Source organism: Vipera ursinii (assembly GCF_947247035.1).
Source record: "Vipera ursinii genome assembly, chromosome: 1".
Taxonomy (NCBI): Eukaryota; Metazoa; Chordata; class Lepidosauria; order Squamata; family Viperidae; genus Vipera; species Vipera ursinii.
In genome coordinates, this window is record NC_139512.1 from 291,237,367 (window position 1) to 291,259,919 (window position 22,553).

Here is a 22,553-nt window from a genome sequence, read left to right on the forward strand (position 1 = left end):
TCACTTCACATGACCCTGGAACACTGTGACCGTCATAAATATGAATCAGTTGCCAAGCATCCGAATGTAAATCAGCTGCAACATTCCAGCTGATTCTTCTGGGCTCAGAAGCACCAGGATCAGTGCTGAGCTCCAGCTGGAGCCTGGTGCTGATCCTGGCGCTTCCACTGATCCCTGACAGCCCCGAAGAAGTGCTGATCCTGGCGCTCCTGCAGCTCCAGCCATCTCTCACTCAGGCTTCTGCGGTGCTGCCACTGGTTCAGCTCATTCACCTCCCCCGCTACCACTTTTCTAGGATGGTCACGTACCACCTGCCAGGTGCCAATGTACCACAGGTGGTACCCGTACCACTGGTTGAAAAGCCCTGCTGTATAGTAACTAAACAGGGCAATCCTCACGTTCTTGATGTAGAACTATTGTTTTGTTATGAGTTATGTTTTTATGACAAGATCAACATGTATTGCAGATAAATGCTCTCTCCTCTCGCTATCAAACTTCATCTCTGTCTGTCTCTCTGTCTCTCTGTCTCTCTCTCTTCTCTCTTTCTCTAGGATGCTTCTAAGTTTTGTAATAAAATATACCTCACCATTTTTGTATGATGTAAAGGGCACTGGACTTTATCAAGAACCACTGGATTTAGTATATTAACTTCAGAAATCTTTTGAAGTTGTTCTTTTATTTTTTGAAGTCAGTAAATCCAATAGATGGTAAGCATACACTATACCTTGATCCATTGCAGATTTTTGGAGAAATACTCATAAATGATAGGATATTAATAGTCTCCTTTCTTAAACACTTTATCCATAGTACTTTTCTTGGCAGCTAGACCTGGCCCACTAATCCTATCTAATATCATTCTTCACCTTGGACAGAGAGCTTTTCACAGTCTTCAAGAGGCAATCCCTGCTCATAGTTTGGTCACCTGAACACACCTTCTGTTGTTCTAGTCAGTTTTGCTACAATATTCTGACCTTCATTTCCAGTAAGTGACAATTCAGTTGGACACATTACTTCCTGTCTAAGCAAAGTTCTGTTTGCTTACTGTTCTGTGGGAGTGCAGCTACTGAAATCATAGTCTATTTCACTTGCACTTTGATGTCTGTTTATTTTCTCTGTGTCAAATGGATGCTGTAGACTAATTCACCACACACTGAGCTGTCTTATAGGAGAGAAACCATTGTCACAGGGTATTAGCCATTGCATTAATATGCTGTCTACTTAAACAAAAACAGAGAAAGAATTTGACAATAGTGGTGGGGATTTTGGGAGGAGGTACAGTGGAGGAGTGTGGCACGTTTTATTCTTTATTCTTAAATTCACCAAATCCTGTGTAGTTAATGTCTGAACGAATTGGGATAAGAATTATCCTAGTAATACAGATTAGACTTAAGAATTGTACTTTTATGTACATTCAGAAGATATTCAGTGTTGCCTATCTATTATTAGAAAGCTTTATGCTGTATACACATTTTGCCCAAGTAGAATATTTGATACAAACATAGGTTTGCTTCCTGGTATCTCTACTTTATCTCTTTCCCTCTAATTTTGAGGGCATCTGAGTATAATAATTCCCCAGTTAAAATAGTTTCATCCAGGGCAGGTGGTCCAAAAGCCACCACTTATTCTTCAATATGGATATGCCCCATTATTTGGAATCTGGATGTATTCCAACCAGAGATCCCTCTTCCTCCAAAAATAAGCTTTTAAATAAATGGATCCAACTTTCCCCTTTTTGTCATGGCAACTAGGCCCAAATGATTTTGAAACGCATGGGAATGCTCTACTTTAATTCTAGAGTAACAAGAATAAATGTGTCTTATTTTAACATTTACAACAAAGTGGATGCTTACAAGGCTAGATCCATATACATAGGCTAGCAATAGTAATTCAACATTATATAGACAAGCAAAGAAATAGAGGAACAGCAAATATGAACAAAAGGGAAACTTCACAACTGAGGAAAACATCATTGAAAATAAATAGATACCCTGTTTCTTTGGGATATATTTTCCCCGCCAGTCTTCCCAGGATATTTGGTTGGTTCCAGTCCTCCCAGGATATTTTGGCAAAGCAGGAAATCTGCTCCTATAGTGGGGCCTTGGTGCTTTCTGAGCTTGGGTTGTTTTCTTGCAGAAGTTTCATTACCAAAGTAGATAACATCATCAATGCTACAATGGAGAGGAGTTTGCTATCTTTTTATATACTAGTGGCTTGCCCTGCCAGTGTTGCTTGACAGTGGTCTTGGTGGGCCTAGGACGTTTAGATGCTGACCCTTGGCTGCACCCTCTTTATTTCCAGCCAACCGCTGCTGCCAAACCACAGCTAGCATTCCTCCTCCCCTGACCCTCTGCCAACAATTGTCCACTGCTAATGGCCCCCTGGCACCTTATCCCCAACCCTTTGTCCATTCCCTCAGGCAGGGTTTAACCTGAGTATTTGGCTGCACCAGCCACCAGCTCATTGATTGGTGGGCAGAAGCAATGCCCAGAAGCAATGCCCAACACTCTCATCTCTCTTCCTCCCCAGTGGCTGCAGTGGCAGCTATTCCTGCCGCCACTCCCCCTTCTCTCCTCCCTTTCCCTCTGGTTCTTGTGACAGATCCGCACAGCCATGACAAGCAGGAAGCTTTCATGCTGCAGTTTTGCTGTTTCTGACACCTTCTTTTTATAATTCAGTCCCCATGCCCCTCTGCATGACCTGTCAGAAGCACGGCTGTGGAGCCATCCAGTTGGTCCAAAAGCATCAAAGGGACAATCAAAGTTCCCACCAATGCTCAGCACTCCCTTTAAAAAAATTTGCGGAGTGGCCATGGCACTTAAAAAAAAAACCCCTACCCCCTCACAGCCTCCATGATCACCCTGCACACTGCCAATTGCATTCCACTCCCACAGTGCCATTGTTTTTGCCTACTACTCGATTAGCTGGCGGCTATTTGTCTGGTGCAGCCTAATGACCGGGTCAAACCCTGCCTCAGGGAATTGGCAGGGACAAAGAGCTGGGGGTGGAGGGCTAGGGGGCCATTGGTGCTGGTCCAGCAGAGTAGGAAGGCTAGCTGTGGTTTGGTGATGGTGGTTGGCTGGGAGTGAGGAAGGCACAGTCAAGCACCTAAACTTCCCATTTTGGGAAGAGGAGACCAGGTTTTAGAGCCAGACAATACTGAGAATTACATTTGAAAAGTTGTAAGAAATGTTCAGTTACACTCATACTATGGCTATGGTAAAAACTCATGGAATATGAGATATAGCTGCTTTAGCCTGGCCTATCTGGCTAAAGAAACTATTTAGGAGACCAAATAAGAGAAATATGAACTTTTCAAAGAACTATAGCAGGAGTGTCAAACTCAATTTCATTGAGCGCTGCATCAGCATTGCAGTTGCCCTCAAGGGGCCAGGTGGGTATGGTCTGGGTGGGCGTGGCCTACTGGGTGGGCATGGCCAGCTCTACATTGTTCGCATCAAGGGCGCCTATGGGGGCCTGGGCAGGAGTGGGACAGATCTGAGGGTCTCTGGCAGAAGGAGGGTCTCTGGGCCAGGGCCAAGGCAGTGGGGGTCGTTCCCTCACTGTTTCCAGGATGGCTTCGTGGGCCGCACGAAACCACTTCGCAGGCTGGATCTGGCCCCCGGGCCTTGTGTTTGACATGTCTGAACTATAGTAATGAATTGCATAGTAGAAATGCTTGTGAAGCTTATCTGTTAAGGATTCTGCTACTGTATTATTCACTTTAACCATATTGCATTATTTAACACATTTATTAAATAACAATTTACATATTTGATCTCTGTTATGTATTTACATGTTTATTAACGTTAACATAATAATAATAGAGTACAGGGCTGAGGTAAAGCCGTGGCAGCTTTTGACAGCTGTCAAAAGCTGCTGGACAGAATGACGCAGGGGCCGCCGTCTGACAGCTCTCGGCTGTCAGAATCACCTGGCAACAGCACGCGCTACCGATGACAGCTCCGAGCTGTCAAACTCAGCCGGCTCGGATTGGCAAAGCAGACGGCACGGGAAACCGGCTCAGCCCTGATTGGACAATACGTTGACAGCTGCTTGTATAAATAAGAGCGTTGCTCTTCTGTTCTTTGCCTGGTTCTTAATAAAGTTAAGTTTACTTAACTTTGTTGTCTCGCCTGCTCTCTCTAAAGCAATCTCTATAATTGCAAAGCTATGCCTCATTGTTATGGAACTAGATTCAGTTAAATATTATAGACCTGGAAAGAGACTATATGAAATAATGACTGTATTAGAGAATGCATGGCATTCATCCCTTCATTACTGAAAGCCATAATTAATATTATTTGTTAACCTATGCACTCCCATCATTAAGCGGCTGTATTGGAAGGAAAGCTCAAGTCAACAATATATGTACAGTATTCTGTGCTGCTTGGATGATAGTATGTTTGTTGGAATGCATTTGCTACAGCCCTCCTTATCAGAAATTACTTGTCTTTTGTATGTGAAAAGAAGAAAGAAAATCATCAGCTGCAGTAATAAGATTTTAAGCCATAAGTACAATAATAAACAAAAGTGAATACAGGGCTATAGACTTCTGATCAGTTATAAATGTCAGAGATTCAAATAGAGGATAGAACTTCAATTATATAGGGATTTTTCCATACATGGATATATTCAAAGCAAATTGCCAGATATGATTGATACCAGAAGTAGAATCCAGATAATAAAGTCCCTTGTGATGGTCTGAATTCTGCAGACAAAGTCCTCATGGGCATATGCCAGACAACTGGATGAATAAATCAGATGAATTTTGCACCTGATTAATAGTTCCATCCAGGGCAAGGCTTTGGCTAAGCTTATTTTCTCACAGCAAACTTTCTGCTTTCAATATTACAGGCCAGTTTTTGTAGATGGTGTGTTTGTGTGTGTGTGTGTGTGTGTGAGAGAGAGAGAGAGAGAGAGAGAGAGAGAGAGAGAGGGAGAGAGAGAGAGAGAGAGAGAGAGAGAGACTGTAATTCTGCAGAATAATATGTATGGTTATTTTTTCTGCCCATTACACTGGGGTTCCTCCTGAGATGTGGATGGCTTTCACTCTGTTGGGTTCCAAAGAAGGGTAAAAACCTGGCTGTTCTTCCAGACCTTGGGCTACGTTGTTAATGCTTTCTCTGTTGGAAACTATTGATGGGATGTTTTGGGGTTATTGTTGTCTCTGTTATAATGTTTTATATTGTTCTGGTGTACTGTGAGCTGTTCAGAATCATTTAGGATCAGGTGGCATCAGAATAAATAAAATAAATCTGATTAACTAAATGAATATGATGATACTTCCCTTTTCTTTTTAAATTTCTTTTTGCTGCACTGAACTGTACAGTTTGGTGACAAATATTGATGAGCTCTAGGAAACAAAGAGAATATAATACAGCTGGAAGGGACCTTGGAGGTCTTCTAGTCCAGCCCCCTGATCAATCAGAAGAACCTATACCATCTCAGACAAGTGACTGTCCAGTCTCTTCTTAAAAACCTACAGTGATGGAGAGCCCATGATTTCTGAAGGCAAGCTGTTCCACTGGTTAATTGTCCTCACTGTTAGGAACTTTCTCCTTAATTCCAGGTTGCTTTTCTGTTTGATCAGTTTCCAATCATTGTTTCTTGTTCTGCCCTCTGGTGCTTTGGAGAATAATTTGACTCCCTCTTCTTTGTGGCAGCCTGTTAGATACTGGGATACTGCTATCATATCATTCTTTTAGAGACACAATCATTTTTTTAGAGACTGCACACAAGCCTGGGAGATCAGGTTGTGCAAATCAGCTGAAAAGCAGGATTGAACATTGGCTTTTGCATGTCGCTGCCAATATCCCCAAATAAGTCTCTGCTCTTAGGTTCTGTAGGCTATATCACTCTTATTTCCTGCTCTGCATCTCAGATATACTGCATTTGTATGCTTAGAGATAGTTCAGATGCAATTCACCCAATGAAGTATGAAATGGGAAAAGGCCTTGTAGACAAGTGCTGCTATCTGTATATCCTTCCAACAACCACTAATTTTGATGGATCTTATTAAGCATTAACTTACAGAAGAATAGTATCTTATGTTCCAAAATTACTGACCATAGCTGTGAACACTTGGTTGGATACTTCTAATTCCCATTAGTAATTGCAAATACTAATTCTCCCCTCCTCAAAACCTGCTCTGGAAATTTGGAGACTTGCCAAAATAACCTAGTGATAATGAAAGAGGCTGCAATGAGGAAAACAGAGAAAATGTTGCTTCATGAGCGCCACCGAAAACCTGAAGCACATTAGCTTAACAGAACCTATAAAAAAACAAAAATAACTTCAAAACCTGAGACCACAGAAGCATCACACTATATAGGGGACTGGAGGCTAAAACATATAAAGAATGGTTGCTTGAATTGGGTATATCTAGTTTGATGAAAAGAAGAACTAGGGGTGACATGATAGCAGTGTTCCAATATCTCAGGAGCTACCACAAAGAAGAGGGAGTCAAGCTATTCTCCAAAGCACCTGAAGGCAGGACAAGAAGCAAGAGATGGAAACTCATCAAGGAGAGAAGCAGCCTAAAACTAAGGAGAAATTTCCTGAGAGTTAGAACAATTAACCAGTGGAACAACCTGCCTCCAGAAGTGGTGAATGCTCCAACAATGTAAGTTTCAAAGAAGAGATTGGACAAGAGATTGGATTTGTGTGAAATGGTATAGGGTTTCCTGCTTGAGCAGGAGGATTGGACTAGAAGACCTCCAAATTCCCTTCCAACTTCTATTCTATTCTATTCTATTCTATTCTATTCTATTCTATTCTATTCTATTCTATTCTATTCTATTCTATTCTATTCTATTCTATTCTATTCTATTCTATTCTATTCATTTTCAGGGGTCTTTAGGAGGCCAATCTCTAGGTTCTATGTGGAATGGTAAGATATTTGTTGAAGAGAAATGTTGGGAAATCTTGAATTCTAGATTTTGCTGACTAAATTTGCTGGTAAAGTTTGGAATTTAACACTTTTGCATTAATTCTTTACATTGGTGAATGAATACAATTATTGTAATATTGACTGAATGTTAATTTCATCAGTTTTTGATTATCAGCTAACAGCTATGTCTGGTTCTTAATGTTGCTGTCAAACATTATTTGTTGCTACATGTTGAGAGTCAGAGGACAGTAAGTATTAACTGTTTTTATTGGATGATAAATTGTAGTTAATTATAAATACATAAAATATGTGATGAATTCTGAAATGGGCAAAAAAAATTAAGGGGAATATTTACCATCCAAACTTACAGAGAGAAATCTGAGAAGGAATCTTTGGAACCAATTTATTGTAGGATTAACTGCAAAACTCATCCAAAGTATGACATTACTTTTCCAAATGTAATCAACAAATAAATTCATATCTAAATTGTACATACATCTCTTTGTATTTGAGCAACATAAATAACTAATTCTGATTTCAGCAGAAGTTTCCACATTCATTTTCTATATTTAAAGTAGATGTTTTTGAAATTTAAAATTTTGGATTAGTGGTTTTAGGAAACAAAGACTTGTGTTTTCCAACCTAAAAGAATTGGGTATCAGTGTACCATGACTCTTATCCATTTATTTCTTGCTTCAAGGCCCTTCTTTAATTGACTTTTGCCCAAACCTATCAAGCAATGATTAACAGACAATTTTTCTTTATAGAAATTTCATGCAGAATGGAAGGAACACAAGGAAGAAAATTTCTTCCTCAGAATAAAGTACTAAACCTCCAGAGACATTTTGATGAGATGTACATACACATACACAATACATATATACCCACTACACTACTTCCTTCCAGAGTAAGTAAGTAGGAATAAGTGGAAAATGAGTAAGAAATAGTAAAACAAAGAAATGAAAGGCATCAGAGAGAAAAAGAGAGAAGTAGATATATAACTAAATATAGCTTATACCAACACTATCCACAATACCTACAAGTGATGGAATGTAATCTGGAGTCACAGGAGGAAGGGGCACTTTTCCAAAGGGGAAACAGTGGAATTTGAAATGTCTAGTCGGTAGGAAGCGGGCAAGGACAGACCCACCCTAGCAATGCACACAGTGTATCTACAGTTAGCAGAGATAGTTGCTTTACTGTGGCAAGATTCCGTTTGTAGGCAAACAATAAAGAAACTACTCAGACGTAACTCCTTATGTTGTACTTTGTTCTTTGAGCCAGACACTATCCCTTCTTTCTGTTCTAGCAAATCATTTTTATTTCTACCAAATTCATACACAGCTTCCATATATTGCCTTTTGTTCTTTAAAGTTCTCACCTCTTTTTTTTGAGGATCTCAACCATTTTCAGTTGAACCATAATTTTCTAGGTGTTTTCATTTTTGTTAGTCAATTCATTCTTCCTTTATGTACAATGCATTCAGAAAGTATTCTGACCCCCTTCACTTTTGTCAATTTTGTTATGCTGCAGTCTGATTCTACAATTGTTGAAATTCATTTTTTTCTCATTAATCTACACTCAGTACCCCATAATGACAAAGTAAAAACAGAATTTTATAAATGTCTGTAAATTTATTAAAAAGAAAAACCTGAAATATCACATTGGCATAATTATTCAGACTCTTTGCAACAACATGTGAAATTTAACTCTGGTACCTCCCATTTCTCTTGATCGTTCCTGCCATGTTTCTACACCTTGTTTGCAGTCCACCTGTGGTAAATTAAATTGATTGGACGTGATTTGGAAAGACACATACCTTTCTATAGAAGTCCTCACAGCTGACAATGAATTCTCTAGCAGAGCAAAAGCTATGAGGTCAAACGAGCTGCCTGCAGAGCTTAGAGATGGGATTATTGCAAGACACAGATCTGGGGAAAGCTACAATAAATTTTCTGCTGCACTGAAGGTTCCTAAGAGCACAGTGACCTCCATAATTCTCAAATGGAAGAAGTTTGGCGCAACCAGGACTCTTCCAAGAGCTGGTCATCTGGTCAAACTGAGCAATCGGGGTAGAAGGGCCTTAATAAGTGAGGTGACCAAGAATCTGATGGTCACTCTTACTGAGCTCCAAAGATCCTGTGTGGAGTTGGGACAGATTTCAGAAGGACAACCATCACTACAGCCCTCCTCTGATCTGGCCTTTATGGCAGAGTGACTAGATGGTAGCTTCTCTTCAGTGAAAAACACATAAAAGCCAGCTTGGAGTTTGCAAAAAAGCATCTGAAGGACTGTCAGATCCCCAAAGAAATGTATTATTATTCTTTCTAGCCTATACATGCTTCTGTAACCTTTTTTGGGGGCCTGCCATTCTGTTGGAAGGGGGGATTCCGATGTGGGGATATATAATATGCTTTGCTTTGCACATGCCACATTGCCCTTCCCCCAGGGGAAGGAATGCGCCAGAATTCCATCACCCTTATCTGGAAGATGGTTTAGGCCTGGATCCGGAGGGAAATGAAATCAAGAGAGACCTTGAAGAGTGCACCAAAGGAGCCAGCTACCATAGCAATATACCACCTGTGGATTGGCTGAGATTCACATGGACAGTGGGACCCTGGGGGGAGAAGTAACGAATACTGCTTCTGATATACTGCTTGCACAGGCTAATTCCTCAGACCTCACGTTGGTTCCTTGCTATCAATAACTTCTAATAAAAGTTCCTTTTGAGACAATGTGTCAAAACTCGTCCTGCAGCAAGCAGGGCAGAATGCCGAACACAGGAACGAGAGACTTCCGATGCGATCTGCAAGCACTTTATTCTTCAAGGCAACAGCCGCAACAAGAAACAAAGCCAGCGTTGGCCGCTATCTGCAGCCAACGCTATTATATACACACTCAAAACCCCCACCCATACTCCACCCAAACACGCCCACGCCCTCCCATTCCCTATAACTGCCCCACCCCACCCCTACAAATCCCTTTGCTCGCCGCCCAACCAGGTAAGCCTCCTCTCGTGCGTTGCCGTCACCGTGCTCCACCCCCTCACCAACTCCCTGCCGTGCCCCACTCCGAAACCCCCTGTGGTCATTTACACCCGAAGCTCCTAGCCACCCAGGCACCGCGGCGGGAAGGAGCTTGTCTCCTAACGAATCCCCCGTAGGTCCCGAACCCCCCCCGGCCGCCGTGAGTAGACCCGAGCCTCCGCCGGTCAGCCGTGCGGAGGCGAACGACCGGGGCGGCGGCGTGGCCTCCCGGGCCCTCCGAGCCGCCGACGCGCCGCCAGTCAAAGTCAGCTGTTGCGCGGCGGAGAAGGAGGACAGCTGAAGCGACGGCGCAGCCTCCCGAACCTTCCGAGCCGCCGCCGCGCCGCCAAGCACAGTCAGCTGTTGTGCGGCGGGGGAGGAGGACGGCTGAAGCGGCGGCGTGACCTCCCGAGCCTCCCGGGCCGCCGACGCACCGCCAGGCATTGTCAGCTGGTGTGCGGCGTTGGGCGAGGGCGGCGGAAACGGCGACGCGGCCCCTGGAGTCTCCCAGGCCGCTACAGAGCCGCAGTTCCCCGAGGAGGCAGGCTGGTCCGGCGGGCGGTAGGCGGGGGTCGCCGGGGAGGCGGAGGGACCCCCCCTCAAGTGTCGGGCTCCCGAGGCCCGACATGCTGCCCCCTCTACCAGGGGCCCACCTGGAATGCAAGAAGAGAGAGGTGAGTGCTCCGTTATGTGGCCTGCTGTCCCCCCCTGGATCCCTCTCGGCTTCCCTGGATGTTTTTGGTGGAACGCGCGGAGAAGGCGTGGTGCGCACACATACCCATCCCGCACCCAGGTGGCCTCCTCCATGGGGTATCCCTTCCAGAGCACTAAGTACTGCACTCGTCCCCTCCGTTTCCGGGAGTCCAGGATCTCCTGTACCTCGTAGTGGTTGCCGTATACAGGCCCAGGGCCGCCCTCCCCCACTGCCACAGAGGCAGTTGTAGCAGGTTTCAGCAGGCTACTGTGGAAGACGGGGTGTATCTTCCCAAGGAGGGGGGGTAGCCGCAACCTGACGGTGACAGGGTTTACCACTTGTATAACTCGGAATGGGCCGAGATATTTGGGGCCTAACTTTTTGCAGGGCACCTGTAGCCGCAGGTACTTCGTGGAGAGGTACACAAGATCACCTACTTTAGGGAGTGCAAATGGCCGTCTCTTTTTGTCTGCCTGCTCTTTATACGTTTCTGTAACCCGCTCTAACGCCTTCTTTGCCACCCCCCACACTTCTTCCAACTGGTGCATCCACTCCCCAGGTGTGCAGGATGCCGGGGCACCCTGTTCACAACCGGCAATGGGGACGAATTCATAACCTGAGACTACTTTAAAGGGGGAGAAGCCAGTGCTGCTATGCACTGCGTTGTTGTAGGCTACTTCCGCAAAGGTCAGCAGATTCGCCCATTCAGACTGCTGATATGAGACGTAGCAACGCAGGTATCGCTCCACCGCCGCGTTTGCACGTTCTGCAGCTCCATTTGTGCTTGGGTGATACGCCGAGCTCAGGCCCTGTGTTGCTCCAATATAACGCACGAAGTCCCTCCAGAACCGGGCCGTGAACTGTACCCCACGGTCGGAGATGATACGTCGTGGCACCCCGTGGAGACGATATATATGTTGGACAAACAGCCAGGCCAGTCGACGGGCTGAAGGCAACCCCTTGCAGGGGATAAAGTGGGCTTGTTTCGAGAACAAGTCTATTACTGTCCACAAAACGTTATATCCCCTGCTTTCCGGTAGCTCGACCACAAAGTCCATGGCAATGTCCTGCCAGGGTCGTATGGGGTCTGCCACCTGTTGCAGAAGACCCGCCGGTTTGTTAGTAGAGGACTTCGTGGTTGCGCAAATGCGGCACCTCCGCACGTAACTTTCAATATCTCGTCTCATGGTCGGCCACCAAAACTGGCGGCGGGCCAGATGCAGGGTCTTCACGAACCCGTAATGACCTGCCTGCCTGGCGTCATGGCATTGATAGAGCGCTTGATCCCGTGCCGCTGCAGGCACATACAGCCTGGCCCCGTGCCAAGCTAAGCCATCCCGCAACGAGAGGGTGTCGGGGTGCGCCTGTGCCCATTCATCAGTCGCCAAAGCCCCCTTACAGGTCCGCAGGAAACCGTCTGTCACAACATTGGCCTTGTGCTCCGTCTCCTCTACCGGGCGGGGCGGTGGTACCAGTGCCTGTACTACCTCCTCTTTCCGACAATCGTACTGCGGTAGCCGAGATAAGGCATCCGCCAGGAAATTTCTACCCCCGGGCACATACTTGAGGCGAAACCGGAAGCGTTGAAAATATTGGGCCCACCGTACGTGTTTCGGAGACAGACGGCGGGGTGTCTGCAGGGCTTCCAAGTTTTTATGGTCCGTCCAAACCTCGAACTCCTGGCTAGCCCCCTCCAGAAGATGTCTCCAAGTCCCCAAGGCCCAGCGGACCGCGAAGGCCTCTTTCTCCCAGATAGCCCAAGCCCTCTCCGCGGTTGTTAGCTTCTTGGAGGCGTAAGCGCAGGGCCGTAATCCTCCCATTGCATGCCGTTGCAGAAGGACAGCTCCAACAGCCACATCGCTTGCGTCAGCCTGTACTACGTAGGGCAGGTCAGGGTTCGGGTGTTGTAGGACGGGCTCCTTAGCAAATTGCGCCTTGAGCGCCTCAAAAGCCCGCTGGCATGTAGTGGTCCACGCAAGCTTCTGCCCTGGCCGCGGCAATGTTGCCAACTGTTTAGTCCGTAGTAGATCCGTGAGCGGCAGGGCAATGGAAGCAAAGTGTGGAATAAATTGTCGATAAAAGTTAGCAAAGCCTAGAAAGCTCTGCAATTGTTTCCGGGTCCGTGGGGCCTGCCACTGTTGGATAGCCTCCACCTTCCCTGGGTCCATCTCCACCCCGTTGGAGGACACCCGATATCCCAAATAGTCTAGCCGGGGCTTGTGAAACTCACATTTAGAGAGCTTCACATATAACTGGGCGTCCCTCAGCTTGGTCAGCACACTCCGGACTAAGGCGACATGCTCCTCCAGCGTTGACGAATATATGAGGATGTCATCAAGATAGACTAGGACCCCCCGGTACAAATGGTCATGCAGGACTTGGTTGATCAACTGCATGAAGACCGCGGGGGCTCCTTGCAGTCCAAACGGCATTACCCTAAACTGAAAGCTCCCCAACGGGCAGTTAAAAGCCGTCTTCCATTCATCACCAGCTTTAATCCGGACACGGTAGTACGCCTCCCTGAGATCTAACTTGGTGAACACCCGGCCCGTAGCCAAATGAGCTAAAAGGTCCTTCACCAAAGGGAGGGGGTACAAGTGCTCTACACATACCGCGTTAACCCCCCGATAATCAACGCACAGTCTTAGGGTCCCGTCTTTCTTCTCCCTGAACAAGACAGGGGCCGCCATCTTAGGCCGAGCGGGCTGGATGAACCCCCTCCGCAGGTTCTTGTCTATGTATTGACGAAGCTCCTGCATCTCCCGGGGTGCCATTGCGTACATGCGGGGTTTCGGCAGTTTTGCCCCCGGCTCCAGTTCAATACTGCAGTCCGTCGGGCGGTGGGGTGGCAAGACATCACACTCCTTCTCATCGAAGACATCTGCGAGATCGCTGTACTCCCGTGGCACCTGTGTCTCAAACTCAGTTCCCACCCCAGCGGCCCCCTCTGGCCCACCAATCCCCTCCGGACCCATGAAGGAATGCTTTGCAGGAGGCTGGGGCCCTGTCCCGAGACGGAGGTGTCAGCATCCCCCCTCCCACCAAACCGTGGGGCCCCACCTGTCCAACCACGTAAGCCCCAGGATAACCGCCTCCGTCATAGACGGCACCATGACAAACCGGAGAGTCTCCCAGTGTGTACCCAATTCCATTCTCACCAGTGCCGTTACATGCGTAATAGGTGCTCCACCCAAAAGGGACCCGTCTACCTGCTGAAATCGGATGGGTTTGGGGAGCCGTTGAAGGGGGATACCGGCCTCCCTTGCCATCACCAGGCTAATGAGGCAGCGCGTGCTGCCTGTATCAACCAAAGCCTTACACTCCCTCCTCTCACCTGTTCGTGGGCTTATCAACACCACAGGCAGCACAAAAGGGCACACCGGAGCGCTTACCATCGGGTCCTCTTCGTACTCGTGATCCTCAGACCCATCGGATGTGTCAGTCCGTCCATCCGCCGGGCCCACTGGACGCACCGGTGTTGATGTTCGGGGTGTCTTGTCGGCCACCTGGTACGCTGTTCTGGAGCGTTCCGCAGCTCTCCTGGGGGTCGGGACCCGCGCCACCGGAGGGTTGGACCCCGGTCGTAGCGGAGGTAACAGGCAGTCCACTGCCCGATGGCCCGGTTGGTCGCAGCGGAAACAGCGGATCGTTGGACGGGGTGCTGGTAGGGGGCCGGGTTGTGTCGCCGCCGGCTCGGGCTTCCGGCTCTCGGTCTTCGGCCCCTCCGGGGCCCTCCAGGCTCCAGGACCCACTACTGGCCTGCCCCGGGTGTCCTGCAACCCAATATCTAGCTCCACCGCCACCCGGAACCAATCCTGAAGCCGTGCAGGAACCCCCCGCACCACACATGCCCGTCGGAGAGCCCCATCCAGACCGGCCCGGAAGTGGTGCACCAACAAGCGCTCGGGCCACGAGCGTAACCTGCCCGCAACCCTTCGGAACTCGAGCACATACTCCTCTGCCGGTCGTCCTCGCTGCCTGATGGCTAACACTTCAGCCTCCGCGCGATGTAAGCGAGACACATCTTCGAAGCAGACACGCAGGGCTTCCAAGAACAGCCCCACGTCCCCGAGTTTGCGGGCGTGGTCACTGTAAAGGTCCGCTGCCCAGGTTGCAGCCTCTCCCTGAAGGCACGCGGTGACCGCCACCACCATCGCCCACTGTGATGGATAGGCATGGGCATACCCGTCCAGATGGTTAATCACCTGCCCTAGGAACATGGCCAGGCGGTCGGGATGCCCATCATAGGTCGTGGTGAGCGGTGGGGGTCCCCACACCACACCCGGACCCCAATGTCCAACAGGTGGACGGGACTGAGCCTGGGACACCCCCACCGATCTGGGTGCCGGACGTCCAGGGCCTCGATCAGGCGTTGGCCAGGCATCATGCCCTCCTTGTGCTCATGTGGATGGGGCCCGAACGCCACCCTCCCCAGGCACCTTGAACTTTGGGCTGGCCAGTCGGAAACGGGACGTTGCTGGCTGACTGGGAGCCCCCCCAAGAGACCACTGTCCCGTGTCTTCGTCAGGGCCCATGGCCACCCAGGAACCGCCATCACGTGCCCCGACTTCTCCGAACCTATCGCGCAGCACGTCCATAGTCTGGCTCCCGGGTGCAGTTGAATAACTGTATTCCTCGCCGTCGTCATCAGTCAGCCGTCGCTCCCTCCAACCCAGTGGAGCCCCACTGGGCCGGCCCGTTCATCCTTGCTCGACCCCTGTGCGCCCCAGGATCGAGCTCAGCCACCACTCCCCCCCCTGGGTCTGGCTACTAGCACCCTGGGACTCCACCGCATGGTCTGCTGGTGGTACTTCCCGCACTTTAGGCCTCACAGCAGGCTGGACGTCCTCCACGTCCCTCTCCGCAGGGGTTGTCGCCTCCGCCCCGGCCACGCCAGCCTCCTCCGATGCAGTCTCCAAAGCAGCCCCTTGCGAGCCCTCTGCCATGGCGCACAAACGGAACACAGCAGAAAGGCAGTCAGGCCACAATGCTAAGGGGAAAACGCTGGCTTTCTGTCAAAACTCGTCCTGCAGCAAGCAGGGCAGAATGCCGAACACAGGAACGAGAGACTTCCGATGCGATCTGCAAGCACTTTATTCTTCAAGGCAACAGCCGCAACAAGAAACAAAGCCAGCGTTGGCCGCTATCTGCAGCCAACGCTATTATATACACACTCAAAACCCCCACCCATACTCCACCCAAACACGCCCACGCCCTCCCATTCCCTATAACTGCCCTACCCCACCCCTACAAATCCCTTTGCTCGCCGCCCAACCAGGTAAGCCTCCTCTCGTGCGTTGCCGTCACCGTGCTCCACCCCCTCACCAACTCCCTGCCGTGCCCCACTCCGAAACCCCCTGTGGTCATTTACACCCGAAGCTCCTAGCCACCCAGGCACCGCGGCGGGAAGGAGCTTGTCTCCTAACGAATCCCCCGTAGGTCCCGAACCCCCCCCCGGCCGCCGTGAGTAGACCCGAGCCTCCGCCGGTCAGCCGTGCGGAGGCGGACGACCGGGGCGGCGGCGCGGCCTCCCGGGCCCTCCGAGCCGCCGACGCGCCGCCAGTCAAAGTCAGCTGTTGCGCGGCGGAGAAGGAGGACAGCTGAAGCGACGGCGCAGCCTCCCGAACCTTCCGAGCCGCCGCCGCGCCGCCAAGCACAGTCAGCTGTTGTGCGGCGGGGGAGGAGGACGGCTGAAGCGGCGGCGTGACCTCCCGAGCCTCCCGGGCCGCCGACACGCCGCCAGGCGTTGTCAGCTGGTGTGCGGCGTCGGGCGAGGGCGGCGGAAACGGCGACGCGGCCCCTGGAGTCTCCCAGGCCACTACAGAGCCGCAGTTCCCCGAGGAGGCAGGCTGGTCCGGCGGGCGGTAGGCGGGGGTCGCCGGGGAGGCGGAGGGACCCCCCCTCAAGTGTCGGGCTCCCGAGGCCCGACACAATGCCTGTTTCAAGAGTTCTACTTTCTTGGGAGACCTAGTTGAGGCAGGTCCTTACAAGGACTGTCACACTGTTGAATCAGGCTGCAGTATAACAAAACAAAACAAAAAAGTGAAGGGGGGCTGAATGCACTGTATTTGATTTGCAATTAGATCCCATTATTTTCTTCCTGTACATACAACCAAAGCACCTTAATATACTACTTGTGTATTGGTCACTCACTTTTGTATTCAGTCCACATTCATTCAGTACCCATTCCTCCATCCCTTTTTGTTGTCAAGTTTCTGACGTATAGGCTTTTCAAGTGACTCTGAGGCATTGTTTACCTTAAAAGTCCTTTATTAGCCTAATACACCAACAAATGCCTGCTCGAAGGAAGCTAGGATCTGAAATCTCTGCCCCTTGCATAATATATTAAAACACAATTCTCCACCTTTCTAATTTTGTCATTAATCATATTCTCCAATTAATTTAAAGAATCAGTTTCCCTTCCGTTAGAAAACCTGCCAAGGTCTTATCTTCTTTAGTTAGAGATGGCCTTGAAAGGTGCAATCCTAACCCTAACCCTAACCCTAACCCTAACCCTAACCCTAACCCTAACCCTAACCCTAACCCTAACCCTAACCCTCCCAACCTTAAACTAAATCTCTTGTCAAGCAATAATATTCGATGTTAGCAGCGTTGACATTTGTTATTTCTTAAGTAACCAATCCCCACTGAATCCAACTTAGTTTTTTTTTGTTTCTCCTGACATGGCTGTTTCTCTATTATTGCTATTATTGAAGCTATTATTGCTTCAGCAAACATTCATTTCTCAAAATAGACTACAAGCTGTCCTGTAATTTCCTATCAGCATATGCTTTAATTTATAATTCATCTCCCCATTTCCTTATCATTAATATACTTTACACTATATGCACAAATTAATCTTGCTCTATTTTTCACCATTTTATGTAACTTGCAATTGTCCTTTCTCTGTCAAACAGAATTATCTTGTTCTTCAGTTCATTAACATTCAAGCCCACATTTCTTGTGGCATCAAATAAGCTAACATTTAATGCAAATCCTTTCAGTTCTCAGTTAAGAACAGAGTACTGCATGCAAAATTACATACCTATTGTCCCCAACCCACACCCTTCTTTACCACAAGTGAATCTTATACATTTATCTATAGACACACCAAGTAACCTAAATGGTATCATACATCCTTGTCTATGCCCTGCTCAGTTTTGAATCATTTGCTAAACCTTACGTTTATTCTCGTATGTTTTATTTCCATTATAAAATTATTGCTTTAGAGGACCAACCTTCTATTCCATATTTGCGCAAAACCTGCACAATTTTTTTTTGATAGAGGAAAAGGTGGACTGTAGAGTTAAACAAATAGTTTTAGGAAAATGAATTAAGGAAACTGGCAGGCCAGGATCAGAAGTGGCTCAGAATCCACATGTGTGAAAGTTATGGTACAAGACTGAATCAATTAAGGTTGAAATTTGGGAAAGAGAGCAGTAAAAACCAAAGTGGACTTGAGTCAATTCTGAGTGCACTGAATGAGTTCTGGGGTGTCACAGTGCTCCTGTGGTCACATGATCATTATCTGGATGCTGGGCAACAGGCCCAGATTTCTGACCATTGCAACATTGTGCAGTCACATGATCACCATTTGTGACCTTTCCTGCCAGCAAGAAGTTGGAAGTCACAATCATGTGAGTGCCTTGCTTAACAACAGTAATTGGGCACTGTTGGGACTGCTTTCATTAAGCGGCACAGCCACATGACATTGTGCTTTACAACTGCATCACATAGCAACAGAAATTTCAGTCCTGGTTACTGTTGTTAAGTGAGAACTACTTGTATTCAGGTGCCTTGTTCAATCAAGGCTACGTTATTAGTCTTAGAGGGGCACAACAATTGTGTGATTTATGACACCGAGACATTATGTGTCACCCTGATGTCTTCTTTGGCATTTCCACTAGATGAAAAATTCTTCTTTGTATGATATCCAAGGAAGTTTCTTCATAGTACCGGAAATGGTGGACGAGATTATCAGAATGCCACATAGCAATCAATGTGGCAGCTTCATTTAACTCTTTAGAAGAGAAAGGTTGTGTTGCTTTGTGAAGTAATTTTTAAGGAATACTTCATGTAAAGGACTGTCAAAGCAAAGCTTCAAAACTTTGTAATTATACAAACACACACATGCACACATTTTAATGAAGAAAAATTATATAGATGGTTTGATGAACTCTCCTTTCTACAAGCATGCTACCTTACTGAAAGTGACCATTTTCTTCCTAAAACAGCTTGAGCTGGGATATAGAGATCTGGAGACAGATATTTTATTGATAGGTTTTCAGATGGTTGCACTTTAATAGAATGAAATGTTTTCTGTACTTTCCAGAAATTGGAGGAGAAAGTCATTTGAATGGATTGCATCAGTATTTTGATCATCTTTACACAACAGTGGCTTATTAGTGTAACAGGCTATAATAACTAATAAAATTAATTAATTAGCTGGTTCATCTTTATTTAGAGGTTCCTTCTAATTATCATAATCCAGGAATCCTTTCTCAGTATTAAGGGTATCTTGGATTTTTTTTTAAAAAAACCCTATTTTCCTTACATTAGCAATATAATCATAATAATGCTTCTGTGGTTTTGTAATGCATATAAATATGAGGCGTTTGTTTTTTCTACCTCAAGAATTGTATATGGGCAAAAATGGGCATTGCTACACTTAAGTATAGGGTTCAAGTATATAATTTTGATTCCTTTCCAATTCTATTTAAAATTGATGCACCAAAATAAAACTGGATCTGTGATATAATGTTCAGATAATTTCTTCAGAACAGAACAGAACAGAGCTGGAAGGGACTTTGGAGGTCTTTGGAGAACCTATACCATCTCAGACAATTGACTGTCTAGCCCAGGGGTCAGCAACCTGAAACAGTGAAAGAGCCACTTGGAACTGGTTCCCTCACAAAAGGAAAAACTAGGAGCCGCAAAAAATGTGTGTGCATGCATGTACATGCGCACATGTGCAGAACAGGGTTTGACTGAAGAGTGGAGCCAAGGCGAGATATGCACCTACCCTGCATATTTGAATTGATTGGTTGAACTTTTTTAGTCCCACTTTTTTTTTTTGGACTACACGTAGCAGAAGACTGGGAGCCGCAGGAGACGGCTGAAAGAGCCACATGCGGCTCTGGAGCCGCGGGTTGCAGACCTGTGGTCTAGCCTCTTCTGAAAAATCTCCAGTGATGGAGCGCCTACGATTTCTGGAGGCAAGCTGTTCCACTGGTTGATTGTCCTCAATGTCAGGAAGTTTCTCCTTAATTCCAGGTTGCTTCTCTCTTTGATCAGTTTCCAACCATTGTTTCTCATCCTACCCTCTGGTGCTTTGGTGAATAACGTGACCCTCTCTTCTTTATGGTGGCCCCTCAAATACTGCAATACTGCTATCGTGTCTCCCCTATTTTTTCTTTTCTTTAGATTAGCCAAACCCAAGTCCTTCAGTTGTTCTTCATATGTTTTAGTCTCCAGGTTCTTGAAATGGCTTTTCACATGGCTGTATTATCCTTTGGTAGCACTTGAATGTTGCTGTCTTCCTTGTCTCCTCATTCGGGTTACCATATGACTAAGGGGGATACTAAGGTACTTGTAGCTGGTCTGTATGTTTGCTACATTGCCCACTGGTTGTTCTAATTAGTTTAAGTTTTAATTAACTTCCCTCATTTGATCACCATCTGGCACACTTCAGTCTGAATGACACCCCAATATCTTCACTATAGATCTGTGTCAAGTGGGTCAGCAAGTCAATGTCTCGTTCATTCTGAGAATACAGATTGAGGTCACCAAGGTAGAGGAGGTAACTGACAATAGTTCCATTCTTGAACTTCTATCCATATCCAGTTCTTGTGATTATCTGATGGAGGGGCTTCAAGCCTATGCAGAACAGTAATATGAACAGTGCATCACCTTGCTGCATTTGATGGCCTCTTGTGTGAGTTGTCTTGAGTTGACTGTATATGTGTGTATGTACTTGTGTGTGTAGATATACATTTTATTGTTATTTGATTTTATGAGTTGTGGGATTTTACTAGTATTAGGACTGTAGGCCAAATTCAATTCTTTTTTTTTAACTATCACTGAACAGGTGGAGAGTCATCCCTTTTTCTTTCTCAAAAGCTGATGGAGATACAGAGGTATTTCATGCATGGTTACTTCTTGTTTAGAATTCTTTTATTCATTCAAAACATTTCAAGGCTATAATATTGTATACTCTGGAGGTAGATAATGTTTGATCCAAGAGCTCCTGAAGGTGGATATAACTTATTCAAACTCTTTGGGAAAAGTATATTTGAAAATGATTGACAGATATATACAACTGAAGGATCAAACAGTTGTTCAAGCAATTGCATCAGCTTCATTCAGTACTCTTAGTACTGATCTTCCTTTAAGGCAGCACTGACTATTTCACAAATCCAAGTGTGGAAGTCTGACTATATTGATTTCAAAAGCCATAATAAATGCTGGGTTTCATTTTAAGGAACTATAGTCATCTTCAAAGCCAACAAGTTGAAAAGTATCCAATAAAAAACTATATCTAACTTCATCATGTTAAATACATTGAAATTCCTAGACAAATTGCAATACATTGTCCAGGTGGATTTGAGTGACTCAGTTTGCAAAATATTTTACAAATAACTCAAAGAGCTTATGTACTAATTCTGCACTACTTCTGAGTATGATAGAACTATGATAGAACTTTTAACATAAGGAGAAAATCTGCAGAAAAGGAGCAAAAATAACACATCTTTGCTCCCTTCATTTCCATAAAATATTGCCTTACTTGTTATGTCATTATTTATTAAAGGTATATGCCACCCACCTCACTGTTGAATGACTCAAAGTGGCTTACAACATCATAAAAACAAGAAAACAAGCCCCCCAAAACATTAAAGTATTGAAAACAATAAAATATTAAACATTAAAAATAAAAAAGGTAAATGAGGAACCAATACACAAACTGGGTGGAGGTGGAATCTTCTTCTTGCTCTACAAACCACCTCCAATATTGGATGTACCTATTGGGGCCCCAAGCCAGGTTTTGAGACCCTTTGGGGGCATATTTCACCTCAAGTGGCATAATGTTCCAGAGGGCGGGAGATTATCTTTATCCCAAGAAAGCTCATCTCAGTCTGGGGAAGATTAACCAGATGGAAATTACATAATTTATTTTATTAGAATCCATGAGTTCAGAAGAAGAAAATAGCAAGTACTTGGACAATGGAATATAAAGAAATAGATATACTTTATTTGGCCAAGTGTTATTAGACATACAAGGTTCTTCTTCTTCTTCTTCTTCTTCTTCTTCTTCTTCTTCTTCTTCTTCTTCTTCTTCTTCTTCTTCTTCTTCTTCTTCTTCTTCTTCTTCTTCTTCTCCTCCTTCTCCTCCTCCTCCTCCTCCTCCTCCTCCTCCTCCTCCTCCTCCTCCTCTTCCTTCTTCCTTCTTCCTTCTTCCTTCTTCCTTCTTCCTTCTTCCTTCTTCTTTCCTTCTTCTTCCCAATAAGAGGGGAGGGAGTAAAGAAGATAATGATAAGTGATAATATTACAGCCATACTACATAGGCTGTAGTATTAGTACTACATACATAGACATTAGACAGCACTGTGAAGTGTTCAGCTGATTGCTGGTGCGAGGAAAAAAATGGTCCCTGTGTCTAGTTTTGGCATGCAATGTCCTGTAGCACTGTTCAAATGGGAGGAGTTTAAACAGTTTATGTTCAGGATGTGAGGCATCTATAGATATCTTCTCAGCCCTCCTTCTGACTTGTGCAATGTACAAGTCTTCTATGGAAGGTAGACTGGTTGCAATTGTTCTTTCTGCAGTCTTACCTATCTGTTGGAGTCTCTACTTATCCTGTTGGTTGCTGTATCAAACCAGACAGTTATAGAAGTACAAATGAGAGACTCAATAATTACTTTTTATTAACAGCTCCTGGGGTGGTCTG

The 22,553-nt window shown here is 46.2% G+C and overlaps 1 protein-coding gene across 1 annotated transcript; it reads right to left on the minus strand.

Moving 5' to 3' along the window:
- Positions 1–10,489: 10,489 nt before the first annotated feature.
- Positions 10,490–15,555, minus strand: LOC310648133 (uncharacterized protein; the record flags this gene model as incomplete). Its single annotated transcript, XM_083375855.1, has 3 exons — positions 10,490–10,568; positions 14,002–14,633; positions 15,387–15,555. 3 exons carry the CDS (start codon positions 15,553–15,555, stop codon positions 10,554–10,556), a joined length of 816 nt encoding a protein of 271 aa, XP_083231981.1. The 3' UTR covers positions 10,490–10,553.
- Between the last annotated feature and the right edge of the window lie 6,998 nt (positions 15,556–22,553).